Source organism: Schistocerca nitens, chromosome 1 (assembly GCF_023898315.1).
Source record: "Schistocerca nitens isolate TAMUIC-IGC-003100 chromosome 1, iqSchNite1.1, whole genome shotgun sequence".
Classification (NCBI taxonomy): Eukaryota; Metazoa; Arthropoda; class Insecta; order Orthoptera; family Acrididae; genus Schistocerca; species Schistocerca nitens.
This window is the reverse complement of record NC_064614.1, coordinates 484,120,173-484,145,025: the sequence shown is the minus strand read 5'-3', so window position 1 is coordinate 484,145,025 and position 24,853 is coordinate 484,120,173. Positions and strand designations below refer to the sequence as shown.

At 46.5% G+C, this 24,853-nt stretch overlaps 1 protein-coding gene across 1 annotated transcript in view; it reads right to left on the bottom strand.

The window, feature by feature from the left end:
- The window catches only part of LOC126255811 (protein scabrous), a 226,329-nt gene that overhangs the window by 14,429 nt on the left and 187,047 nt on the right, over window positions 1-24,853 (bottom strand). The window contains exon 7 of the mRNA XM_049955434.1: window positions 10,056-10,194. Coding sequence (XP_049811391.1) covers window positions 10,056-10,194 — 139 coding nt within the window. The remainder of the gene's footprint in view (window positions 1-10,055; window positions 10,195-24,853) is intronic.

Below are 24,853 nucleotides of genomic sequence, written 5' to 3'. Positions count from 1 at the left end.
AAAACACCATGCTTCTATGGTCTTAATTAGCGTGAAAAGTTTGGAAAGGATTGTAATTTGTGAACAACACAGAAATTCCATTAAAGGAAAACAAAAATATCTGTGCACGCCATAAAGTCAGGAAGGCCATTTGCAACAATAGCTGAAGAACTGGACAATTTTATATGGCAAGGCGCTTCATACCCTCAAGAATTTTATTGAAAATGATGATTTAGTTTTAGTCACGGTGGGATAGAAGCCTATCCAATTCTTGTGTTGTTGTTGTGGTCTTCAGACTGAAGACTAGTTTCACGCACCTATCCATGTGTCTATTATGTGTTATGTATCATCGTCCCTTGACAAAACTAACAAACTGGTCAGTCTCTTATCAAAAGCACACCTGGCCAGGCAAATATCCAGGTTTATTATGTAAGAGGGTAAGAAGGTCAAAGACTTTTACTGTCCCTCCCAGAACACACCTCCCCCCCCCCCCCAAATGTAACTTACCTCGCCCACACTCAGCACGCCATAAATGCCCATGATTTTAATTATAATATCACTACAAGAAGTAAAATGTATTAGTATAATCACAATACTTTTTTATATCAGTGTTTCATACAGTGTTTTTAGATTTTTTGCGGCGGATGACATGACCCCCATGGCAATGCCCCCGACCTTCCCATACCTTCCGGATCGACACCTTAACCTAGTTTAACTGAAACATCTTCTTGGAAGGAGAACATTTTTATTCATTGTAATGATAGATGCCATGTCAAGATCGCGAATGACTAAGCTTATACACTCCTGGAAATTGAAATAAGAACACCGTGAATTCATTGTCCCAGAAAGGGGAAACTTTATTGACACATTCCTGGGGTCAGATACATCACATGATCACACTGACAGAACCACAGGCACATAGACACAGGCAACAGAGCATGCACAATGTCGGCACTAGTACAGTGTATATCCACCTTTCGCAGCAATGCAGGCTGCTATTCTCCCATGGAGACGATCGTAGAGATGCTGGATGTAGTCCTGTGGAACGGCTTGCCATGCCATTTCCACCTGGCGCCTCAGTTGGACCAGCGTTCGTGCTGGACGTGCAGACCGCGTGAGACGACGCTTCATCCAGTCCCAAACATGCTCAATGGGGGACAGAGCCGGAGATCTTGCTGGCCAGGGTAGTTGACTTACACCTTCTAGAGCACGTTGGGTGGCACGGGATACATGCGGACGTGCATTGTCCTGTTGGAACAGCAAGTTCCCTTGCCGGTCTAGGAATGGTAGAACGATGGGTTCGATGACGGTTTGGATGTACCGTGCACTATTCAGTGTCCCCTCGACGATCACCAGTGTTGTACGGCCAGTGTAGGAGATCGCTCCCCACACCATGATGCCGGGTGTTGGCCCTGTGTGCCTCGGTCGTATGCAGTCCTGATTGTGGCGCTCACCTGCACGGCGCCAAACACGCATACGACCATCATTGGCACCAAGGCAGAAGCGACTCTCATCGCTGAAGACGACACGTCTCCATTCGTCCCTCAATTCACGCCTGTCGCGACACCACTGGAGGCGGGCCGCACGATGTTGGGGCGTGAACGGAAGACGGCCTAACGGTGTGCGGGACCGTAGCCCAGCTTCATGGAGACGGTCGCGAATGGTCCTCGCCGATACCCCAGGAGCAACAGTGTCCCTAATTTGCTGGGAAGTGGCGGTGCGGTCCCCTACGGCACTGCGTAGGATCCTACGGTCTTGGCGTGCATCCGTGCGTCGCTGCGGTCCGGTCCCAGGTCGACGGGCACGTGCACCTTCCGCCGACCACTGGCGACAACATCGATGTACTGTGGAGACCTCACGCCCCACGTGTTGAGCAATTCGGCGGTACGTCCACAAAGCCTTCCGCGTGCCCACTATACGCCCTCGCTCAAAGTCCGTCAACTGCACATACGGTTCACGTCCACGCTGTCGCGGCATGCTACCAGTGTTAAAGACTGCGATGGAGCTCCGTATGCCACGGCAAACTGGCTGACACTGACGGCGGCGGTGCACAAATGCTGCGTAGCTAGCGCCATTCGACGGCCGACACCGCGGTTCCTGGTGTGTCCGCTGTGCCGTGCGTGTGATCATTGCTTGTCCAGCCCTCTCGCAGTGTCCGGAGCAAGTATGGTGGGTCTGACACACCGGTGTCAATGTGTTCTTTTTTCCATTTCCAGGAGTGTATTTCTAATATACCACAGAGTTTTCCAAAGTTAGCTACCATCATGAAAGTTGATCCTAAAGACCAAACAAACGGAAAAATTCAACTCAATTTTAAAAAATTTTCTGTTTAAGCTCCTATCAAACCTAATGAGCTAAATTAAAGGTTACCATTTACTAAGAATAATATATCAATCTATCTCATTATGAGTCATGAAAACTAAAAGTGTCTTTTTATTAATAATACCACAGTCCTTCAGTTCCGTGCAATGGTTCCGCTAAGCAAACGCAGGAATTCGGTTTGCAAAGTTCTTGCGCGATGTCTCCATGGTAACGGCGCACTCAGGTGAATCCCACTCTCAACGCACAGCTACGGGCGGCGCGCCGCTCCCATCTTGCAGTAATGTTTGGAGGACGTTATTTACGTCGGCAAGTGCTCGCTCCTCTTAAATCAAATAAACGCCACCGTAACTATGGCAACATTCAGGGGGAGAACTCACCCCTCTCAGCACCGGCAGCCCATTTACATAGAGAACGGAACGCTGCACTGCAAATAGTATAAAACTCACTCCGGCGTTTTGGAGCGCAATTCAAGGTGGCAGTAACACTGTGATGGAATCCCGTTTGCTTCCGCAGAATCCACGTCGCTTCGAAACGAGTTCCAGGCAAGTAACTATTCATGCAGTTTGTTAACAAAAGGAATAGAGCCGAATGGAATTGTGAGTAGTTTTGTCGGTTGTCACATCTACTTTATTACAGCGCGCATTATGAATTTCTGAGTTGGTATAACATTAAAATTCATCATTTAGTTAGGAATTATAATGTTGATGTGTGCGGCAAAATAACGAGCAGTTTCCTCTCACAGAGATGAAACTGAGTACCTTCTGACTAATACGCTATTAACTACATCTACATCTACATCTATACTCCGCGAGCCACCTTACGGTGTGTGGCGGAGGGTACTTATTGTACCACTATCTGATCCCCCCTTCCCTGTTCCATTCACGAATTGTGCGTGGGAAGAACGACTGCTTGTAAGTCTCCGTATTTGCTCTAATTTCTCGGATCTTTTCGTTGTGATCATTACGCGAGATATATGTGGGCGGTAGTAATATGTTGCCCATCTCTTCCCGGAATGTGCTCTCTCGTAATTTCGATAATAAACCTCTCCGTATTGCGTAACGCCTTTCTTGAAGTGTCCGCCACTGGAGCTTGTTCAGCATCTCCGTAACGCTCTCGCGCTGACTAAATGTCCCCATGACGAATCGCGCTGCTTTTCGCTGGATCATGTCTATCTCTTCTATTAATCCAACCTGGTAAGGGTCCCATACTGATGAGCAATACTCAAGAATCGGACGAACAAGCGTTTTGTAAGCTACTTCTTTCGTCGATGAGTCACATTTTCTTAGAATTCTTCCTATGAATCTCAACCTGGCGCCTGCTTTTCCCACTATTTGTTTTATGTGATCATTCCACTTCAGATCGCTCCGGATAGTAACTCCTAAGTATTTTACGGTCGTTACCGCTTCCAATGATTTACCACCTATGGCATAATCGTACTGGAATGGATTTCTGCCCCTATGTATGCGCATTATATTACATTTATCTACGTTTAGGGAAAGCTGCCAGCTGTCGCACCATTCATTAATCCTCTGCAGGTCTTCCTGGAGTACGTACGAGTCTTCTGATGTTGCTACTTTCTTGTAGACAACCGTGTCATCTGCAAATAGCCTCACGGAGCTACCGATGTTGTCAACTAAGTCATTTATGTATATTGTAAACAATAAAGGTCCTATCACGCTTCCTTGCGGTACTCCCGAAATTACCTCTACATCTGCAGATTTTGAACCGTTAAGAATGACATGTTGCGTTCTTTCTTCTAGGAAATCCTGAATCCAATCACAAACCTGGTCCGATATTCCGTAAGCTCGTATTTTTTTCACTAAACGTAAGTGCGGAACCGTATCAAATGCCTTCCTGAAGTCCAGGAATACGGCATCAATCTGCTCGCCAGTGTCTACGGCACTGTGAATTTCTTGGACAAATAGGGCGAGCTGAGTTTCACATGATCTCTGTTTGCGGAATCCATGTTGGTTATGATGAAGGAGATTTGTATTATCTAAGAACGTCATAATACGAGAACATAAAACATGTTCCATTATTCTACAACAGATTGACGTAAGCGAAATAGGCCTATAATTATTCGCATCTGATTTATGACCCTTCTTGAAAATGGGAACGACCTGCGCTTTCTTCCAGTCGCTAGGTACTTTACGTTCTTCCAGAGATCTACGATAAATTGCTGATAGAAAGGGGGCAAGTTCTTTAGCGTAATCACTGTAGAATCTTACGGGTATCTCGTCTGGTCCGGATGCTTTTCCGCTACTAAGTGATAGCAGTTGTTTTTCAATTCCGATATCGTTTATTTCAATAGTTTCCATTTTGGCGTCCGTGCGACGGCTGAAGTCAGGGACCGTGTTACGATTTTCCGCAGTGAAACAGTTTCGGAACACTGAATTCAGTATTTCTGCCTTTCTTTGGTCGTCCTCTGTTTCGGTGCCATCGTGGTCAACGAGTGACTGAATAGGGGATTTAGATCCGCTTACCGATTTTACATACGACCAAAACTTTTTAGGGTTCTTGTTTAGATTGTTTGCCAATGTTTTATGTTCGAATTCGTTGAATGCTTCTCTCATTGCTCTCTTTACGCTCTTTTTCGCTTCGTTCAGCTTTTCCTTATCAGCTATGATTCGACTACTCTTAAACCTATGATGAAGCTTTCTTTGTTTCCGTAGTACCTTTCGTACATGATTGTTATACCACGGTGGATCTTTCCCCTCGCTTTGGACCTTAGTCGGTACGAACTTATCTAAGGCGTACTGGACGATGTTTCTGAATTTTTTCCATTTTTGTTCCACATCCTCTTCCTCAGAAATGAACGTTTGATGGTGGTCACTCAGATATTCTGCGATTTGTGCCCTATCACTCTTGTTAAGCAAATATATTTTCCTTCCTTTCTTGGCATTTCTTATTACACTTGTAGTCATTGATGCAACCACTGACTTATGATCACCGATACCCTCTTCTACATTCACGGAGTCGAAAAGTTCCGGTCTATTTGTTGCTATGAGGTCTAAAACGTTAGCTTCACGAGTTGGTTCTCTAACTATCTGCTCGAAGTAATTCTCGGACAAGGCAGTCAGGATAATGTCACAAGAGTCTCTGTCCCTGGCTCCAGTTCTGATTGTGTGACTATCCCATTCTATACCTGGTAGATTGAAGTCTCCCCCTATTACAATAGTATGATCACGAAACTTCTTCACGACGTTCTGCAGGTTCTCTCTGAGGCGCTCAACTACTACGGTTGCTGATGCAGGTGGTCTATAGAAGCATCCGACTATCATATCTGACCCACCTTTGATACTTAACTTAACCCAGATTATTTCACATTCGCATTCGCTAATAACTTCACTGGATATTATTGAATTCTTTACTGCTATAAATACTCCTCCACCATTGGCGTTTATCCTATCCTTGCGGTATATATTCCATTCTGTGTCTAGGATTTCGTTACTGTTCACTTCCGGTTTTAACCAACTTTCCGTTCCTAATACTATATGCGCACTATTTCCTTCAATAAGCGATACTAATTCAGGAACCTTGCCCTGGATACTCCTGCAGTTTACCAATATTACGTTAACTTTTCCTGTTTTTGGTCTCTGAGGACGGACGTTCTTTATCAACGATGCTGATGTTCTCTCTGCTAAGCCGTCAGGTATTTTATCGTTTCGCCCAAGGGGGGGTCCCTCTAACCTAAAAAACCCCCGTGTGCACGCCACACGTACTCTGCTACCCTAGTAGCTGCTTCCGGTGTGTAGTGCACGCCTGACCTGTCTAGGGGGGCCCTACAGTTCTCCACCCAATAACGGAGGTCGATGAATTTGCAACCATTATGGTCGCAGAGTCGTCTGAGCCTCTGGTTTAGACCCTCCACACGGCTCCAAACCAGAGGACCGCGATCGACTCTGGGCACTATGCTGCAGATATTAAGCTCAGCTTGCGCTCCGCGTGCGATGCTGGTTGTCTTCACCAAATCAGCCAGCCGCCGGAAGGAACCAAGGATGGCCTCAGAACCCAAGCGGCAGGCGTCATTCGTTCCGACATGTGCTACTATCTGCAGCCGGTCACACCCAGTGCGTTCAATAGCTGCCGGAAGGGCCTCCTCCACATTACGGACGAGACCCCCCGGCAAGCACACCGAGTGCACACTGGCATTCTTCCCCGACCTACCCGCTATTTTCCTGAGGGGCTCCATAACCCGCCTAACGTTGGAGCTCCCTATAACTAATAGGCCCGCCCTCTGTGACTGTCGGGACCTTGCCGGAGAATCGGCCACTGGCCCAACAGGCGAGGCATCCTGTGGTGGCTCGGAAACGATGTCATCACCACTAGGAAGCACCCCGTACCTGTTGGAAAGGGGTAAGGCAGCTGCCACGCGGCCAGATCCCACCTTCGCCTTTCGGCCAGGCACGCGCGAGCCCACCACTGTCCGCCATTCACCCTGGAGTGATGGCTGACCGGTAAGATGCTCACTGCCGGAAGACGCAGCGACATCAGGGGTTCCATGTGATTCCAAGGCCACCGAAGTAGGCATAGGACTCACCACAGTTGCCCCAACGCCACTACGAGCCGACGCCTGCGCCTCGAGCTCGATGAGCCTAACAGACAAAGCCTCCACCTGCCCCCGAAGAGTGGCCAATTCTCCTTGCGTCCGCTCACAACAACCACAGTCCCTACACATGACTATGTTTACCCTACTATATAAAATTTACTTAAGTTGAAAAATACACCACGAAAATGCGTTTTTTTCTTTTTGCTTAAGTGATTCGGAGTAATGACAATGCGTTAATTTTTTTTCGGGAAGTGTCGATAGAACATCAGTACCATCGAAAGGGAACCTTCTCGGTTGCGAAAGACGCACGCCTTTGGCTGCCGTGGTTAAAATGTATCTGTCATCTACGTTTACCTAAGAAATTGTGTACGCAACACAGTAATTTCTCAATGTGAAAGCTGTAAGCCACAACTCTAAAAGTAAAAAATGAAAGGCACAATCCAAAACTGGCGCACGTTTCACTTTTCCCTTCGCGTGTAAGGTCTCATCCGCCTGTCGACCAGATGAACACATTCATGACTACTACAAGTAGTGTGGTATGACGCTAAAGTAACCTGCGTCTAATTAGATAATAACAAAAATAATGCTTCAATAAACACAGAAATAAATTGTGTTTTGCAGTTTTGCAGACTAAGTTTCAAGTTTATAACACTACTGGGTACAGCTTGCTACTCGGCTAGGTAGACGAGGAAAAGAAATGCTCATAACATCCCTCGAAGTGTTTCCAGCGGTAAAGCTACAGCAGTATGTTTTGGACTATGGACAAGTTAAATCTGATCAATAATATAGCATTTCCTGTAATCTGTCGCCGGCTGCGGTGGTCTCGCGGTTCTAGGCGCTCGGTGCGGAACCGCGCGACTGCTACGGTCGCAGGTTCGAATCCTGCCTCGGGCATGGATGTTTGTGATGTCCTTAGGTTAGTTAGGTTTAAGTAGTTCTAAGTTCTAGGGGACTGATGACGACAGATGTTAAGTCCCTTAGTGCTCAGAGCTATTTGAACCATTTTTTGTAATCTGTCGTCGGACGCCAAATGCTATAATATACTATTACAACCTGTTCTCACTAACAAGTTCTGACATTATTTGGCAGTATATAAACAGGGTGTATCATAATTATTGGCCTAAACGCATACAGTTGAAAGTACACGATACTAGAAGCAAAAAAGTATCAGTAAACATAGGGTCGAAAATGCATACCTTAAGAGCTACGAGCAATTTTTCATCTTCGATACTGTGAAACAAATTTCTTCTACTGCAAGTTCTTTGCTTTCCATATTTTGGTAATTGCTAGTATGGGCCAAAGTAAGAAAAAAATGTCCAGCAAACATGTGCTCTAAAACGCATACCTTAAAAGTTACGAGCACTTGATCATTAGAAGAGTTGTGTTTCAAAGTAGGAAAAATGAACAAGTGGTCATAGCTCTGAAGGAATGCAATTTAGAACACATGTTTACTGGACTTTTTTCTTTTTTGGTCCATAATACCAGTTCCCAAAATACGGAAAACAAAGAACTTGCGGTAGAAGAGTATTGCTTCGCACTATCGAAGATGAAAAATTGCTCGTAGCTCTTAAGGTATGCATTTTCGACCCTATGTTTACTGAGTCTGTTTCGCTTCTAGTATCGTGTACTTTCAACCGTATGGGTTTACGTCATATACAGGGTGATCAGTTAATGTCTGAAACGCTTGTAGGAATGTTGCAGGGCACGTTGCACTGAGACATAAATATTAAGGAAAAAATCGATATGTTGAGGCGTTCCCGAGTTATTTAATGCTGACAAGTGAGAGAGCCGCGCGCTCACATTCAAGTGGCTAGCCACGGGCGGTGTTGCCCAACGAACATATTACTTCCTCCTACATACATCTCACGCAATGACCACGACGAGAAAGATCGAGAACTTATAGCTAATATAGATGCTTATCGACAATCATTCCTCCCACGCGGCATCCGCGAGTTGAACAGGGAAGAGGGGATCATTTACTGGTACCTGAAGTACACCCCGCCACAGACCGTTAGGTGGCATGCGGAACGTGACGTAGATGTAGATGATCTACCGCGGCCCTTACCTGAAATAATTTAGAAAATCCACGGTAAACCTTAACCACGATGGCCGGACAGAGCAAATTCCACATTCCCGAATACTTGCTCAATGGCTCCACAACTGCACTGCCCCATTAGGTTGGACCCTATCGTGCAAAGTTCTTGGGTATATACGCAATTTGCTCCAGATACTTACAACACAAGTTATATTAGGCATGTAACGGCAGAAAGAGAACAGGCGACGGAAGAGATCTTGTGTAACGGGGGAAAGACAGTGGGACTAAAAGAACTTTCTGGCACACACCGCAAGGTGTCTTGCAATAAGCAGGTCTATATGTAGACCTAGAGGTGTGTAGGATGGAATGAGAACAGGAGGCGGATATGATATCTGTGACAGGTTAATATGAATGGCGGTATAACTGACCGGAGGAGACACGGCAGAGAAGGGACGGCAATATCGTCTGTCGGTGGGTGGTGGGGATCTGTTGGGGTAGTAGTGGTGTTTGTGGGGTTGGTGCTGGTGTTTGTGGGGGTGGTGGGGGCGGAGGAGCGCCAGAAGGCCGCCTTCGGCTGCCGCCGGGGCCTGTACGTCGGGCCGTGTTTGCGGCGACCGCACTTGCGGCGAAATTGTTTGTCTTTCCGGAGCTGGCGGGGAACTCGCTCCGTCGCCACAGCCGAGAAACGCGTTTCCAGAAGTGGGCACGTATGCGTGCCGTCTGCCGTTTGGTGGCGAGATGAGCTTCTGCGAACCTCCCGTCAACACGGCGGCACGCTCACTCGTAGAAGGTGGAAAGCCCGAAGTTGGCGACAGGTCAATGTGCGTTCATTAGATGCCGAGCACTCGCGTCAATAAAGACAGGGGGTAGGGAGTGTCTTAACAATGCACCTATCTCGTTCAGTGAGATTCAGATCATATTTTTACCATCATTAAGAAAGAGAGGAAACTCATAAATGATGTTCTCGTAGAGGGAACATCTTTTCCAGTCCTGTCGTAAGGAAACTTGTCGTAAAATCTGAAACATTTCGCGGATGTGACAATATGTCAAAATTGATACTTTTGATTAACTACCGGGAACTCTGCAGTAATATAGGCGAGAATTTGGAAATTGTCGCGCAAATGGGCAAGACTTAAGGGCGGCTGCGGCTTGTAGCGAGTGTGTGCTGACCTTTGGGCAGGCCGGCCACGATGCGGCGGTAGTCCCTCTGCACAGCCGTCAGCTGCTGCACCAGCTGCACCACGCCGCTGTCGTTGCCGCTTCCGCTGCCGCTGGCTCCCAGCACGTAGTTGGCCGTCGCGTTCTCCATCTGCAACAACACAAAGCCCGACTCTCAACCTGACCGTCCATACAACTCTATTAACAGCAGATGATTCGTGATAAGGTACAGCTTTGTGCCCAACAGAAATTAGAAGCCCTATCTGTCTTTCATACGACAACTACACTACCTGGAGATCTGTAACGGAGCTATTCAAAACTTAAATTTGCCTTTGATACCCATTTTGTAGTAACAAACGGAAAGTCGTCGAGTAGAACAGAAGTAAACTGGCTTCAGGAACACTCTTCTGAGTTTAAACACTTTCGCTGGCCACCAAACTCCCTAGGTATGAACATTATTGAGCATATCAGGGGTGCCTTGCAACGTGCTGTTCAGAAGAGGTCTCCACCCCCTCGTACTCTTACGGATTTATAGACAGCCCTGCAGGATTCATGGTGGCAGTTCCCTCCAGCACTGTCGGCCGGTGTGGCCGAGCGGTTCTAGGCGCTTCAGACTGGAACCGCGCGACCGCTACGGTCGCAGGTTCGAATCCTGCCTCGGGCATGGATGTGTGTGACGTCCTTAGGTTAGTTAGGTTTAAGTAGTTCCAAGTTCTAGGAGGCTGATGACCACAGATGTTAAGTCCCATAGTGCTCACAGCCAGCCCTCCAGCACCACCTCAGACATTATTCGGGTCCATGCCACGTTGTGCTGCGGCACTTTGCTTGCTCGCGGGCGCCCTACACGATATTAGGCAGGTGCACCAGTTTTCTTGGCTCTTCAGTGTATATATATCACAGATGTTTGAAACTAGAAAAGGTCTCTGGGATCCTGTAGTTTCATCTGATTAAAAGCATTAGAAGGATTGAAATGTCTCTGATGATTCGTTACCCACGTGACAGCCAACGTTCGATGTCACTGAACAGGCGTGAACGACCCATTCCGCTGTTACTGCTTTACCCACAACCCTCTGCTTCCCGCCTCCTTTTTTACTGGAGGGTCCGCCACTCGTGACATCTAGAGGTGAGTTCCGCATTACATAGGGGCGTCCGGAGTCTTCTGATCATATGGCATACATCAGATTTGTGTCAGATATTGCGCTGTTTCTCTCAGGCCGAATTGAAAAGTGGGGTGAAAAGGCTTTTCACACTGTCAATACACCTGCACTTCAATTCCATTTGCGTTGCACAGATAGCCTCTGTCCCACTGCGATGCTACTCTGGCGGGATCGGCGCAGGTTTGCCTAAGGTAAAGGCGTGGCGCGTCCGTGGTGGAGGTGGCAGTGGTGGCAGCGGCGGCGGCGCTCCGGAATGCAATCTCGCGCCGAGAATAAGGGAGGCCGCCTTCCGCAGCAGACGCATTCCTCTGCCGGGCCGCCGTGTAATTCCGCCGGAATATTCGCCGCGAAATCCGCAGCCATACAGTAGCGGCCCACCCAGGGCGGGAATTCGCCGGCGAATCAGGCGTGGCGCCGCTTCCTGAGAATTGGCGCCCATTTTCCGCTTGGAAGCAATTTCTCTGGCGACGGGGACGACGCGAACCGCCCTGTCGGCGGCGCATTCTCCGCTGGCGCCAGTCGCCGGACTAGCTCGACGCGGCGAGTGGCAGGTGTTTTTCTGGCGACAGTGACGCACGCGGTCGCATTAGGGGCGCGTCGCCGCGACGCTGAGCGATGCCGCCCGCTATGTTATCCGGCAGCCGCTCTTCCCAGAGTCGCTCCCAAAGAAACTCTGCACTGGTGAGACTGATGCACGTAGCTGACTAGCCACGTATATTCTTCACGTCCTTTCACATGAAACGGCGCAATCTGGGATTGGCTATTGTGTCACCAGTAGCATAGTTTATGGCCGCACCCAATAGTTCCTCTTTCTTATGACTGTGGTGGACGCAAAAGCCTGTTTCCGGTGTAAGAGGTGAAGCCCCTGCACGCTCACACCGGCATTATGGCCAAATGGCAAACTCAATAGGTCTACTGCCATCTCTGCATAAGGATTAGTTTTCACTAAAGTGAAGTGTCGCAAGATGTGGGTACTGCGATGTTTGCGTACGTCTGGTTAAGGTTAACCATTAATACGCGCTCATCTGGAGATAGATCGGGTCGAAATCGAACGAAGGGTAGCGGTTTCCAGGGCAGAGGAAAAAAAGTGCTAACGCAAGAGCCAAGGGAAAAAATCCTCTGCGTTAGTTAGATCGGGTGGTAAGAGCAGTAGCGGATGTCTTGCTGCCTGCGATAGGTCGTGCAAGGGTAGGCTTTGTTAGTAGTGGGTATCATGCATGTCGATACCTTTGACGTTGTGCGGTGGTATTGCTCGGACGTTCATCCTGGACATCGAGGGCCGATCTTCCCGAAATCTTTCTAAATGGGCTTTCAAAAAGAAAAAGTCGATATCCCCGCTAATGTAGTCACAAAATTTCGAAATTTAATTTACCTTCTGAATTATACTGTCTGGCCATATGGAATGTCTTTCACTAATGTTAAGAGGACTGGTACGCGACTCAGCTGTTCAGCGACAGATATCACGACTGAGGCCAGACTTTTATCCCGCGTAGACCCTGGTTTCGCGATGTTCGCCTATCCACATGGCTGATATCCACTGTGTACCGTATGAACTTCAACGATGGAACTTTTCGGATGCACTTTCATCTAACCAGACTTACTTCAGCTCAATTCTGTGACTGCACCAATACTGCAGAGATGTCATTAGTCATATGCTGTTTACAAGTGCGAAATGGGAGAGGCACACACAATCGTATTTGCAACAACTGCAACTTCTGAATATAGAGCTTCCTACTTGTGCCGACATTCTAGTTTCTTTAAATGATCCCGCATAAAATTAAAAGCTTTTTAATAGTTTGTAATAATAACGCAGCACTGTGAATTACATTAACCGCCGATTTATGTTAACACAATAGTATATGTACAGTTATTTCAAATTATTCATTGAACGTATGTAACTCTATTGCTCCTACTGTTTTCGTTTTATTTTTTAAATTTGAGGCACCAGAATAATTAACTCTGTTACATTGTCCTGTAAAATTCTACACAGCTTATCAAACACCTTTCTTAAATACGTACTTCTATTTGCACCTTCACGATTTCGCGGCGCAATGACTGCACCATGAAATTTCGAGCGTAGTCGTGTGTATATTACACTTCTTCTAACATTTCGGCCGAATACCATTCGGACATCTTCAGAGTGAGGCGAGATTTGTTGAAGTATGTACTTCTATGTTTGTTTATATTCTTGGCACTGCATACTTTTAATCTTTAATATAGTTAATGTTCTTCCATTGCTTCCTTTAAATTACCAAACCTATTGATTAATATTTTACATGCATGACAATCAACAGCAGCCTCTCCGTTTTGTGCTGTATGCCATTCGGGATGTTTACACTTCACGTTCTGAAGTCGAGCGTTTGTGAACACTCGTGATCAACAAAGCTGCTTTTCAAATACATAAACACTACAAAAATCGAAATTGTGTTTTTTTGTTGTTGACAAATGTGTCATTCAGTTTAGTCCTTTTCCTGTTTTAGGTGAGAGTTGAGTTAGACTGCGACCTCACATCGATACAGTGGGCAGTGGCCTCACACCTAATCGCGAAGGTGAAGATGATCTTCAATGAACAAAGTGAACTTGCAGAGGTTTAATTCAAGTCAGTTAATGCCATTTGAGTATGGTGTTTCCGTGTGATTTTTGCCCTATCATCATCATTTACTGCGTTAACGGGTCTTTAAGGTTTACAGCAGGAAACGAAAGAAAAAATCACGCTAGAGAAGGAACGTCTAGCACGTTTTCCAGGAGGTTGAGCACGGAGGACTGTTAGAAAAGCTCGAAAGATGTGGTCAAACAACTGTAATCTCTTCCGTCCTAATATTTGGTCAGTGCGTGGCTTTAGAAACCGCTGGTACAGGTCTCCTTTTGCTCTTCGTTCTCATTTACCTTCCACGGTGTTGCAGACGGGTCCATAGATCTTTCGTAGTACCATCCTCTCGAAGACACAAATTAATCATTCAGTCGTTGGTGGTTTCAGAACCATATAAAAGTACAGCCCGTACCAGTCTCACGGGATTCATATTCTTCTGTAATATTGTTCAGATAAAGAACGTGCGATGCACTTCTTTCGTCACTTCACTTTTATTATTTTATTATATAGCATGTACGGAATTCTTGGATTCTTTCGAAGGTATGTCCGTCGACAGCAAAGGAAGGAAGGAAGGAGATCTTGATGGCGTGATACGACGAGATATTTTGTTTTATCATCATTGACCATCAGCCCCGTTTTCTTTTCACTGTTGAAAAATCGGGACGTATTAGCGCAAGCTTGCTCCCAGCTGGCGCTAAGAATCCTAATATCATCAGTAAATGGCAGGATTAGGTCTGCTCCCATCATTCTATGATTCGACCAGTGTCGCGGCTTACTTTCTCCAGAACCAAGTTGAATAGGTTGGCGCCAGATGATCTCTGTGCCTCAGTCCATTTAGAATATTCAGTGGTAGCGATTGTTGCCCTAAAGACAAACAGTGTAGACGTGCTGTTATGGAAATTATACGCGGAAGTTGTTAGGAGCCAGGTGTAGATGGTTTACGGAGTTAGCGGTGTCTATTTCCCAGTGCAATAGACTTTCTAAAGTAGTTAATATTTTTCTGAAAGTATTAAGACAAATAAAGTGCTTTTATTGGCTTCCATGAAGTTTAGACCTGTCTTCCGGGTCAACGTGATGGTTGTGACATTTATTTAGACCGATGTGGAAGATAGTATAATACCACAGGGAAAAAAATTTTCGAATTAAATTAGCGAAGCAGCACGTAGAGTAATTTGTCTTCCACATTACATATCGCCAACAGTTCACCGATTCTGGCAGCGGGATGTCGTGAGTCGCTTCGAAAGCTTCGAGGGCGGACGACGTGAACGATTCACGTGTCGCAAACAAAAGTTAAATGAGAATGATTAGAGGCTACCTTTCCAACTATTCAACGTCGTTAGAAGCGGAGCACTTGATCAGCCGCCTTTTAAGCAACATCGCAGTAATCGCATTAAGTAATTGAGAAAACAGGTTTCGAAAGTAAGACGGAGGTTTGAATCCTCTCCCATAAAAAAAATGGCTCTGAGCACTATGGGACTCAACTGCTGAGGTCATTAGTCCCCTAGAACTTAGAACTAGTTAAACCTAACTAACCTAAGGACATCACAAACATCCATGCCCTAGGCAGGATTCGAACCTGCGACCGTAGCGGTCTTGCGGTTCCAGACTGCAGCGCCTTTAACCGCACGGCCACTTCGGCCGGCCTCTCCCATAAACACCGCGCTACACCCACAGGTGATATTATTAAGCTTTGCTTTATTAAATGGAAGAATTAAATCTGTCAGATGTAACTCAGCAAGTGAATCGAAGAGTGTGCCAACAAATCTGTGGAGGCGAAAACGACTGTGCAGTCAACCATAGAAAAATTGAGAATCGATTAATTCCATCTGTTAAGGACACTCTATGCGATTTGCCTAAAAAGACGCTACAGAGACCTTCGTCGAATTTTTCGGTCAAGCCATATATATGTACGGAATCCACATTTGTTTGCGAATGACAGTACTGCAGACAATTTTATGACCATAGCCAGTCCCTTTGACCGATAAGAGCCACGCGGGGTAGCCGCGCGGTCACAGGCGGCTTGTCACGGTTCGCGCGGCTCACCCCGTCGGAGGTTCGAGTCCTCCCTCTGGCGTGGGTGTGTGTGTTGTCCATAGCATAAGTTGGTTTAAGTTAGATAAAGTAGTATGTAAGTCTAGGGACCGATGACCTCAGCAGTTTGCTCCCATAGAACCTTACCACAAATTTCCAAATGATAAAAGTTAAAAATATAAACGGGATTTTGTTCTCTTACAACAAGCAGTTTTGCTCTCTGAACTCTTATGATCACGACTCTGAGTTTACTTTGGACAGCCCCGTAACACATTTACTTTGTAGAGCTCTTTAACACAAAGAATGGATACTTGTGGTCTGCGCCGCCCGCCTCGGCACAAAACGTTTTATTAAAGCAATATTCGGCTCGCCAACAGTTGCAGACGAAGTTCCCTGAGAGCTACAAGGGTTTCCGAGAGCACCTTAAGAGGCGCCTTAGAAGGGCGGAGCGCTGCGAACTTGTTCATTCGTGAAATGTGCCGCCGCCGACAATAACGCGCTGCCATAACCGTTAGGCCCTCACGCAGCCCGTGGGCCTGGCGCGGGCCGCGCCCACCGTCTCGGGCACAGCTCCAAAGCGGACGCCGCAGAACTGTTAGCCGCGTTCACGCATGGCCGAACCGCCCAAAGATAGCACCTCCTGCACCCAGCACGGACTTTGGCGGAGGAGGGGGTGAAGGGGGCACGAACAGCTCCTGCCCATCTACCGCATATACATTGTGCTTTAGAAAGCTCGGTGAGAGATTAATGAAATGAGGTACTTCTCATCAGTTAACTGCCTTTTTGATTTGGATAACGTGTGCGAACTTCGATTAATCAGAACAAGTAGATGAACAGATGAAGACGAAATTGTATAGTCCAGAAATAGACAGCTTAATGATTGCAAAAATCTTCATATTGTTTTTTTTTGCAGAAAATCCGCAATCAGCGACTGTACAAAAAATTTCATAGTACGCCTGGACTACATGTATTTCTACAGTGGTTGTCAACTTCGGTTTTTCGAGCAGGCTTCACATCTGATTACATCTGCTACAAGAGTAACCAGTCAAATTTTGTAAAAAAAGCACGCGTGCTGTATCATCTAACAGTATAGAAATATATTTTTTTTAAATAATTTTCATTCTCTAGGTACAGTTGTTTCTTCGAGTAATGACCGATGTAGAATCAGAGGACAGAGCGAGTCGCACTTCGGAGTACTTAGATCCCAATATTTGTCTTACAACCACGGGAAACCTCCCGAAAACCTTAGACAGAAGTGATGGATGGGAACTATATTTTGTTTGTACACTCTCTGGTCGAAATTATCCGGACATCAATTAGTGGACATTAATGTGACGGACGTCCACTTTTCACCTTTACGACAGCTTGAACTCTACTGGGGACACCTTCAGTGATGTGTTCGAGTGTTCGTGGAGGACTTGCCGACTGTTCTTCCTGAAGAGTCTAAACTACGGAACACTGAGGTTGGATGCTGGGATCTGTCGACGTTCTAACTCATCCCGAAGATGTTCCACGGGGTTCACATCGGGATTCTGCGCAGGCCAATCCGTTTCTCTAATGTTATTGTCTACAAACCACTGCCTAAGAGAAGCTGCTTTGTGACAGGCTGCAGTGTCTGACTGTTACAAACAGTCATCCTCCCGGACCTGTTTCTCTACTGTGTGCAGCGCAGAATGCTTTATGAAATAAGTTCATATCATTCCGCACTTAGCCGTTTCTTCAGCGCAGTAAGGGGACCTCACACTGAACTCGAGACAACATGTAATCTCTTAGATTTGCCGGGCGATTCGTTGTCATCTGGCTGAGATCGGGTGTTCCGCCGGTTGTCGCTTCTTCCCAACACGGCGATAAAATATCTCCGTACTGAACACCGCCTCCTGCGTACTTCACTGTTGGCCTTACATACGACAGCAGGTAACGTTCTCCATGAGTTCGCCACGCGCAAAAACTTCTATTGCATTGTCACACGTGTTGAGTGAGTCATGGCTGCAAATCACCCGTTTCTAGTTATCCACTGTCCACTTCGTTCGTTACAGCACCTCAAGTGTCGCTTAGCAATGAGCACAGAAATTTGTGGCTTATGAGGAGCTGGTCCACCATTATACCTCATTTTTTTACTGTCGCTGTGATAGTAGCTATTTTTAGCTTTTTGGAACTCACGAGTGATTCCTTCCACTGCTTTTATAGGATTTTTTACAACAATCCTTCACAATGTTCGACGGTCCCTTTCCGTCAGTATGTGAGGTCTGCTTGGACTTGATTTAGTTGTAGTTGCTCCCTCACGACTCTACTTCACAATCCCATCACCAACAGTTGACTTGGGCAGCTTTAGAAGGTCGGAATGTCCCTGACGGAATTTTTACTCCGGTGACATGAAGTGACTAGTCCACGTTCGTGACCGACGCACAGTTCTGTTACCAGCTCTCTCGTGACATCTACTGGTGAAGTAGTGTATGTGTTCCCGAATACTTTTCATCAGACAGTCAACCACTGGAAGTTATTGAACGCAGTTTTCCGAAATTCCTTCACCAGGGAAGATGAATGGCATATTCCAGAATTTGAAACACGAACAGCTGCTAGCATGAGTTTCTTAGAAGTAGATACCTTAGGGGTTGCGAAGTAACTCAAATCGCTTGATACGGGCAAGTCTTCAGGTCCAGATTGTATACCGATTAGGTTCCTTTCAGATTACGCTGATACAATAGCTCCCTACTTAGCACTCATATACAACCGCTCGCTCACCGATAGATCTGTACCTACAGATTGGAAAATTGCGCAAGTCGCACCACTGTTTAAGAAGGGTAGTAGGAGTAATCCATCTAACTACAGACCTACATCATTGACGTCGGTTTGCAGTAGGGTTTTGGAGCATATACTGTATTCAAACATTATGAATCACCTCGAAGGGAACGATCTATTAATACGTAATCAGCATGGTTTCAGAAAACATCGTTCTTGTGCAACGCAGCTAGCTCTTTATTAGCACGAAGTAATGGCCGCTATCGACAGGGGATCTCAAGTTGATTCCGCATTTCTAGATTTCCGGAAAGCTTTCGACACCGTTCCTCTCACAAGTGACTTCTAATCAAGCTGCGGGCCTATGGGGTATCGTCTCAGTTGTGCAACAGGATTCGTGATTTCCTGTCAGGAAGGTCGCAGTTCGTAGTAATAGACGGCAAATCATCGAGTAAAACTGAAGTGATATCAGGTGTTCCCCAGGGAAGCGTCCTGGGACCTCTGCTGTTCCTGATCTATATAAATGACATGGGTGGCAATCTGAGCAGTTCTCTTAGGTTGTCCGCAGATGATGCTGTAATTTACCGTCTAGTAAGGTCATCCGAAGACCGGTATCAGTTGCAAAGCGAAAGTGTGAGGTGATACACATGAGTTCCACAAGAAATCCGTTGGAATTCGATTACTCGATAAATAGTACAATTCTCAAGGCTGTCAATTCAACTAAGTACCTGGGTGTTAAAATTACGAACAACTTCAGGTGGAAAGACCACATAGATAATATTGTGGGGAAGGCGAGCCAAAGGTTGCGTTTAATTGGCAGGACATTTAGAAGATGCAACAAGTCCACTAAAGAGACAGCTTACACTACACTCGTTCGTGCTCTGTTAGAATATTGCTGCGCGGTGTGGGATCCTTACCAGGTGGGATTGACGGAGGACATCGAAAGGGTGCAAAAAAGGGCAGCTCGTTTTGTATTATCACGTAGTAGGGGAGAGAGTGTGGCAGATATGATACGCGAATTGGGATGGAAGACATTACAGCAAAGACGTTTTTCGTCGCGGCGAGATCTATTTACGAAATTTCAGTCTCGAACTTTCTCTTCCGAATGCGAAAATATTTTGTTGAGCCCAACCTACATAGGTGGGAATGATCATCAAAATAAAATAAGAGAAATCAGAGCTCGGACAGAAAGGTTTAGGTGTTCGTTATTCCCGCGCGCTGTTCGGGAGTGGAATGGTAGAGAGATAGTATGATTGTGGTTCGACGAACCCCGTGCCAAGCACTTAAATGTGAATTGCAGAGTAGTCATGTAGATGTAGATGTAGAAGTGTAGTATACGTCAAAGTCTATTTGTTTCTGTGTACAGGGAATAAGATGAATGACGTGCTCGAAAAGTGCAGTGCACGTGTGTCGCTACCGATCGGAGATCCGTGCGTGCATTCTGTAAGTCTGCAACTTATTGCACCGAAGCTCGAGATGAGCGACTGCAAGTGGCCGGGTACAGGGATCTGCTGTAAGCGCGGCAGGCGCCCAGGTGGCGCCCGGCGCCGGAACATAAATCTGCCCCCCCCCCCACTCCCACCCCCACCCGCTGATCCTCCTCTCCGACCCCAGACGAGCAGCTCTGGCGCGGTGGCGGCGTTTAATCGCAGACGGACAGCGTGTGATTTACGGCCCGCGGCCAATCGATGCCCGTCACCCCGGCCACTCTGCGCGCTGCAAATTAATTTACGGCGCCGGGCCGGCTCGCAGAGCCTGCCACCCTGCACCCTAACCCCCTGAGCCCAGGTGCAGCTGCCTACACCACAAGCTGTTTGGGACGGCCGTCGTGTGATCTCACTGGCGACATCCGCAGCAGGTACACCCCAGCCGACATCGTGCTGACAACACGTAACACCGCCCCCAGCCTTCATGGAAGCCTCTGTTCGACGACGAATAGTTCACCGATTTTTTCAGATATGGCATATTCAGTTGAAGCCATGTATCGTTGATTAGATCCCGTAGACCACCCAGACTGCGACGATATTTATTCCTATAAGACGCGTTCAGTAATTAATGCAACACTTTTCTTTCGGCCAATTTCGATTGAAATAATACAATTTTTGTTTTGGTACATTCCTGCTTCAGCCCCTATAGTGAGTGACATGAAGGTCCGACAGGTGGCGGCGCGTTCAAAATGGCTTCAGCAACCGAGATGCGTTCCAGGCAGAGGCCTGTCACTGAGTTCCTTTTGGCGGAAAACCAGAGCATCACAGACATTCACGCGGGTCCTTGCTGTATGTCAGCGGAGACTTGGCAGTGATCAAGAGTACGGTGAGTCGTTGGGTGAGGCGTCTGTCGTTGTCGCAACAAGGTCGGTCAAGTGTGTTTGATCTCCCAGTGCCACCCGGCCTCACACAGCTGTGACTCATGCAATGTTGGAACGTGCGGACACTCTCACTCGAGGAGATGGACGGATCAAAATCAAATGCCTCGCTGCTCAATTGGAAGTCTCTGTTGGTAGTGCTAACTCACTTATCCAACAGTTCGGATACTCGCAGGCCAAAGTGGCGAAGCGGTTCTAGGCGCTACAGTCTGGAACCGCACGACCGCTACGGTCGAGGGTCGAATCTTGCATCGGGCACGGATGTGTGTGATGTCCTTAGGTTAGTTAGGTTTAAGTAGTTCTAAGTTCTAGGGGACTGATGACCTCAGCAGTTACGTGCCATAGTGCTCAGAGCCATTTGAACCATCTAAAAAAGTTCGCATACTCAAAGATGAATGAGCGCTGGGCTCCTCGCCGCCTAAAAGAAGACCATAAAGAGCAGCGAAGGACTATCTGTGCAGAATTGCTTGTGCGTTACAAGACTGATCGTGATAATCTTTTATCGAATATCGTCACAGGTGATGAGACACGGTTTCATTGTTTCGGACCGGAAACAGAATTGCAATCCATGGAGTGGCGCCACACAATGACTCCTCCGAAGAAGAAGTTCAAAGCCGCACACTCAGCCAGTAAAGTAATGGCGACGATCTTCTGAGACTCTGAAAGGGTTATTCTTTTTCTGTCCTCCATCATGGTGCAACCATCAGCTCTGCAGTGTGTTCTGCCACCCTCAGGAAATTGGAGAAACGACTTCAGCGTTTTCTTCGGCATAGAAATGCAAATGAGCTTCTCCTTCTCCATGACAACACAAGGCCTCACACAAGTTGCGCATCCCAGTGGAGCTCACAGAACTTCAATGGACTGTTCTTACTTATCCACCCTACAGCCCTGGTCCCGCATCTTTCGATTTCCACCTGTTTGACCCAATGAAGAATGCACTCCGCGGGAAGCAGTACGTCGATGGCGGGGAGATTCTTGGTACAGTAAGACAATGGCTTCAATATCGACCAGAAGGGTAGTACAACGCGGGCATACAGACCCTCGCAGTAAAGTGGTGTAAGGCTGCCCCATTGAACGGAGATAATGTTGAAAAACAGCGTTCAGTAGGCAGAAGAGTCGGCAATAATATGGTGTATCGTAACCCTGAATAAAACCAATCTGCTTGAACGACTCTCGTTACTTAGACCGTAGGTGCGCAGTATGGGCACCGTATGTTGATGAGAAACTTCAATATGTGCGTGGGCTTCGTTGACACGAATTGTCCGGGAGGCAGCCCGCTAGGCAGATCTATCCATTTGGCTGCCTACCCGCAGGCGTGAACTAGTTCGATGCGACAATACGGAGCAGAGGATGTACAACGAACTTTGAAGACAACACAGTCAGCAGTGTCAATCTGTAATCGCAAGAATTCTGAATACCATTAGCAGGCTTCCCTCTGCCAGTGGGACGCTGATACATAGCAATAAATACATAGCAATAACTTTAAAGTCAGTAACGCCATTAGACTTGTTTATTTACAGTGTTACATTTACACGTGCACAATCATGATTTCGACTTCAAAGCGCCATTATAAAGTGTTTTAAGTGTTATACAGTGCCTAAGATGACATACTGTCGTATTTGAAAGACACTATTAGACACATTGTCTAAGGGTCGATATTTCTGGCAAAGCCTACTGCTTTGTTTCATCACTGAGCCGACCAGGGTGGCCGAGCGGTTCTAGGTGCTACAGTCTGGAACCGCCCGACCGCTACGGTCGCAGATTCGAATCCTGCCTCGGGCATGGATGTGTGTCACGTCCTTAGGTTAGTTAGGTTTAATTAGTTCTAAGTTCTAGGGGACTGATGACCTCAGAAGTTACGTCCCATAGTGCTCAGAGCCATTTGAACCATTTTTCATCACTGAGTATACCATCTTGATGAAACAAAACAGTAGGCTTTGCCAGAAATATCGACCCTTGGACAATGTGTCTAATAGCGTATTTTAAATACGACAGTATGTCATCTTAGGCAGTGTATAACACTTAAAACACTTGATAATGGCACTTTGAAGCCGAAATCATGATTGTGTAAGTGTAAATGTAACACTGTAAATAAACAACAAACTAATGACGGTACTGAATTTAAAGAAATATATTATGACTGTGGTCCCGCATTATGAAAAAATTATTACATAGCAATAACATTCAGCAAATTCCCACTGATAACTGATCGTGGGACATATATGTCCAAATGGTAGTGAAATGGTTAACTCAAGATGTGCTGGACAATAGTCTTTGACTCAACCAAGTCACTTCTTGCTAAATGCCTTTAACAGCGTTCTCCTGCATTACCTGACTGAATTTGTATAGTTTAACAAAGCTATGAAACACACATAAGGGAAAATGTTTTATGTTCGCAGTCGAGACTCTCCTTGTTCGGTCTCTCTTCGCTGGGGTTGGGCTTAAGAAAGAAACAGAGACTTCTACATAATAGCCTATCTCGTTTACATAGGGTAAAGATTGAATAAAAAATATTATAAATACTTAGCAGCCACTTTGCCATACATGTTTCGGAAATACACGTATATGTTCTCGTGTACAGGCAGAAGTTGCTTGATAACTCATTTCAGAGGAGACGCGTGTTATTACCGTCGTGCAACACGGCTGCTGCTCGCAGCGGATTACGGTGCTTCCAAACGTCGTATTATCAGTCTCCATTAAATATCAATCCATTTGCAATTTAAAAAACTTTATTTAAATTCTCGAGCACGGTTGTCCTAATAAGTTAAAGTGCTGCAGGAGACTCGATGAGAAAGAAACCAAATGGCAGTTCTGTCAAACCAATTTCACACGCTGCTTGCCGGCTGTTAATTTCTAGAACTGTAGCTCCTTTCCAGCGGAGAAACGAGATGGGAGCAGAGGAAATGATGAAGTAGAGACAAAAATGCGGCCCCGAAAAAGGAAACCGGGAAAGTAATTGCGGATGGTCTTTACGTGCGGCAGGAATACCGAGCAGTGGGGTGGGGAGGCAGCTGTCGCCACGATGAGCTGCGGAATTATTCATGGTGGGGGAGGGCCCTGGGGGCGGGGCGGGGGGCGGTCCGCGGCGGCAAATTGGCGACGGAGGCGGTCAGCGCGCGCCGGAGGCGGAGGCACATCGGTGCCGTCTCGCAGTGGCGGCTTACTTGCCCTTCCGGAAAAACATCGCGCCTCAATTATACCTTTTCCTTCAACAGCGGTTGGACGACAAATTACCGTAAATAATCCGACTACCCACTAGATTGTTATTCAGTCGCCTCTCACGTCAGTTCAGGTGTGGCTACTTTATGAGGTGTTGTGCAGATACTGTGTACAGCAGTAAAGAAAACTTGGTCAGGTCGGGTAGAACTCGCACACTAAGGATTCCGCACATCTTTTATAGTTTATCCAGAATATCCAGTTTGTCTCATATTTTCGATTTTTGCCAGTTATCGCCATCGATACTTGCGAGATATCGGTCCCAAGTATTCCAAGACTTTCGAGAATGTTTTAATTTTAAGTTTGAAGTTGGATATCAAATGACAAAACAGATATTTTTGTGTGATATAATTATGTATTAACAAATTCGGATATTTCTCTTTACTTTCACTGTGCGTTAATTCATGATTCTATGTCAACGGGAAGTACCCTATAGGATTTTATGAGCTAGTTTTGACGTATCGAAATATGTGACGTAAATGACCGCATTTTTTGATTGCATTGACTCAGAAGGTTAAAACTTTTGCACCGCCAAGGGATCATCAGCCTTAGTATGTGACATGAATTTGAACGTGATACGACCACTAAGGTGGCAGGTTCGAATCCTGCCTCGGGCATGGATGTGTGTGATGTCCTTAGGTTAATTAGGTTTAAGTAGTTCTACGTCTAGGGGACTGATGACCTCAGATGTTAAGTCCCATAGTGCTCAGAGCCA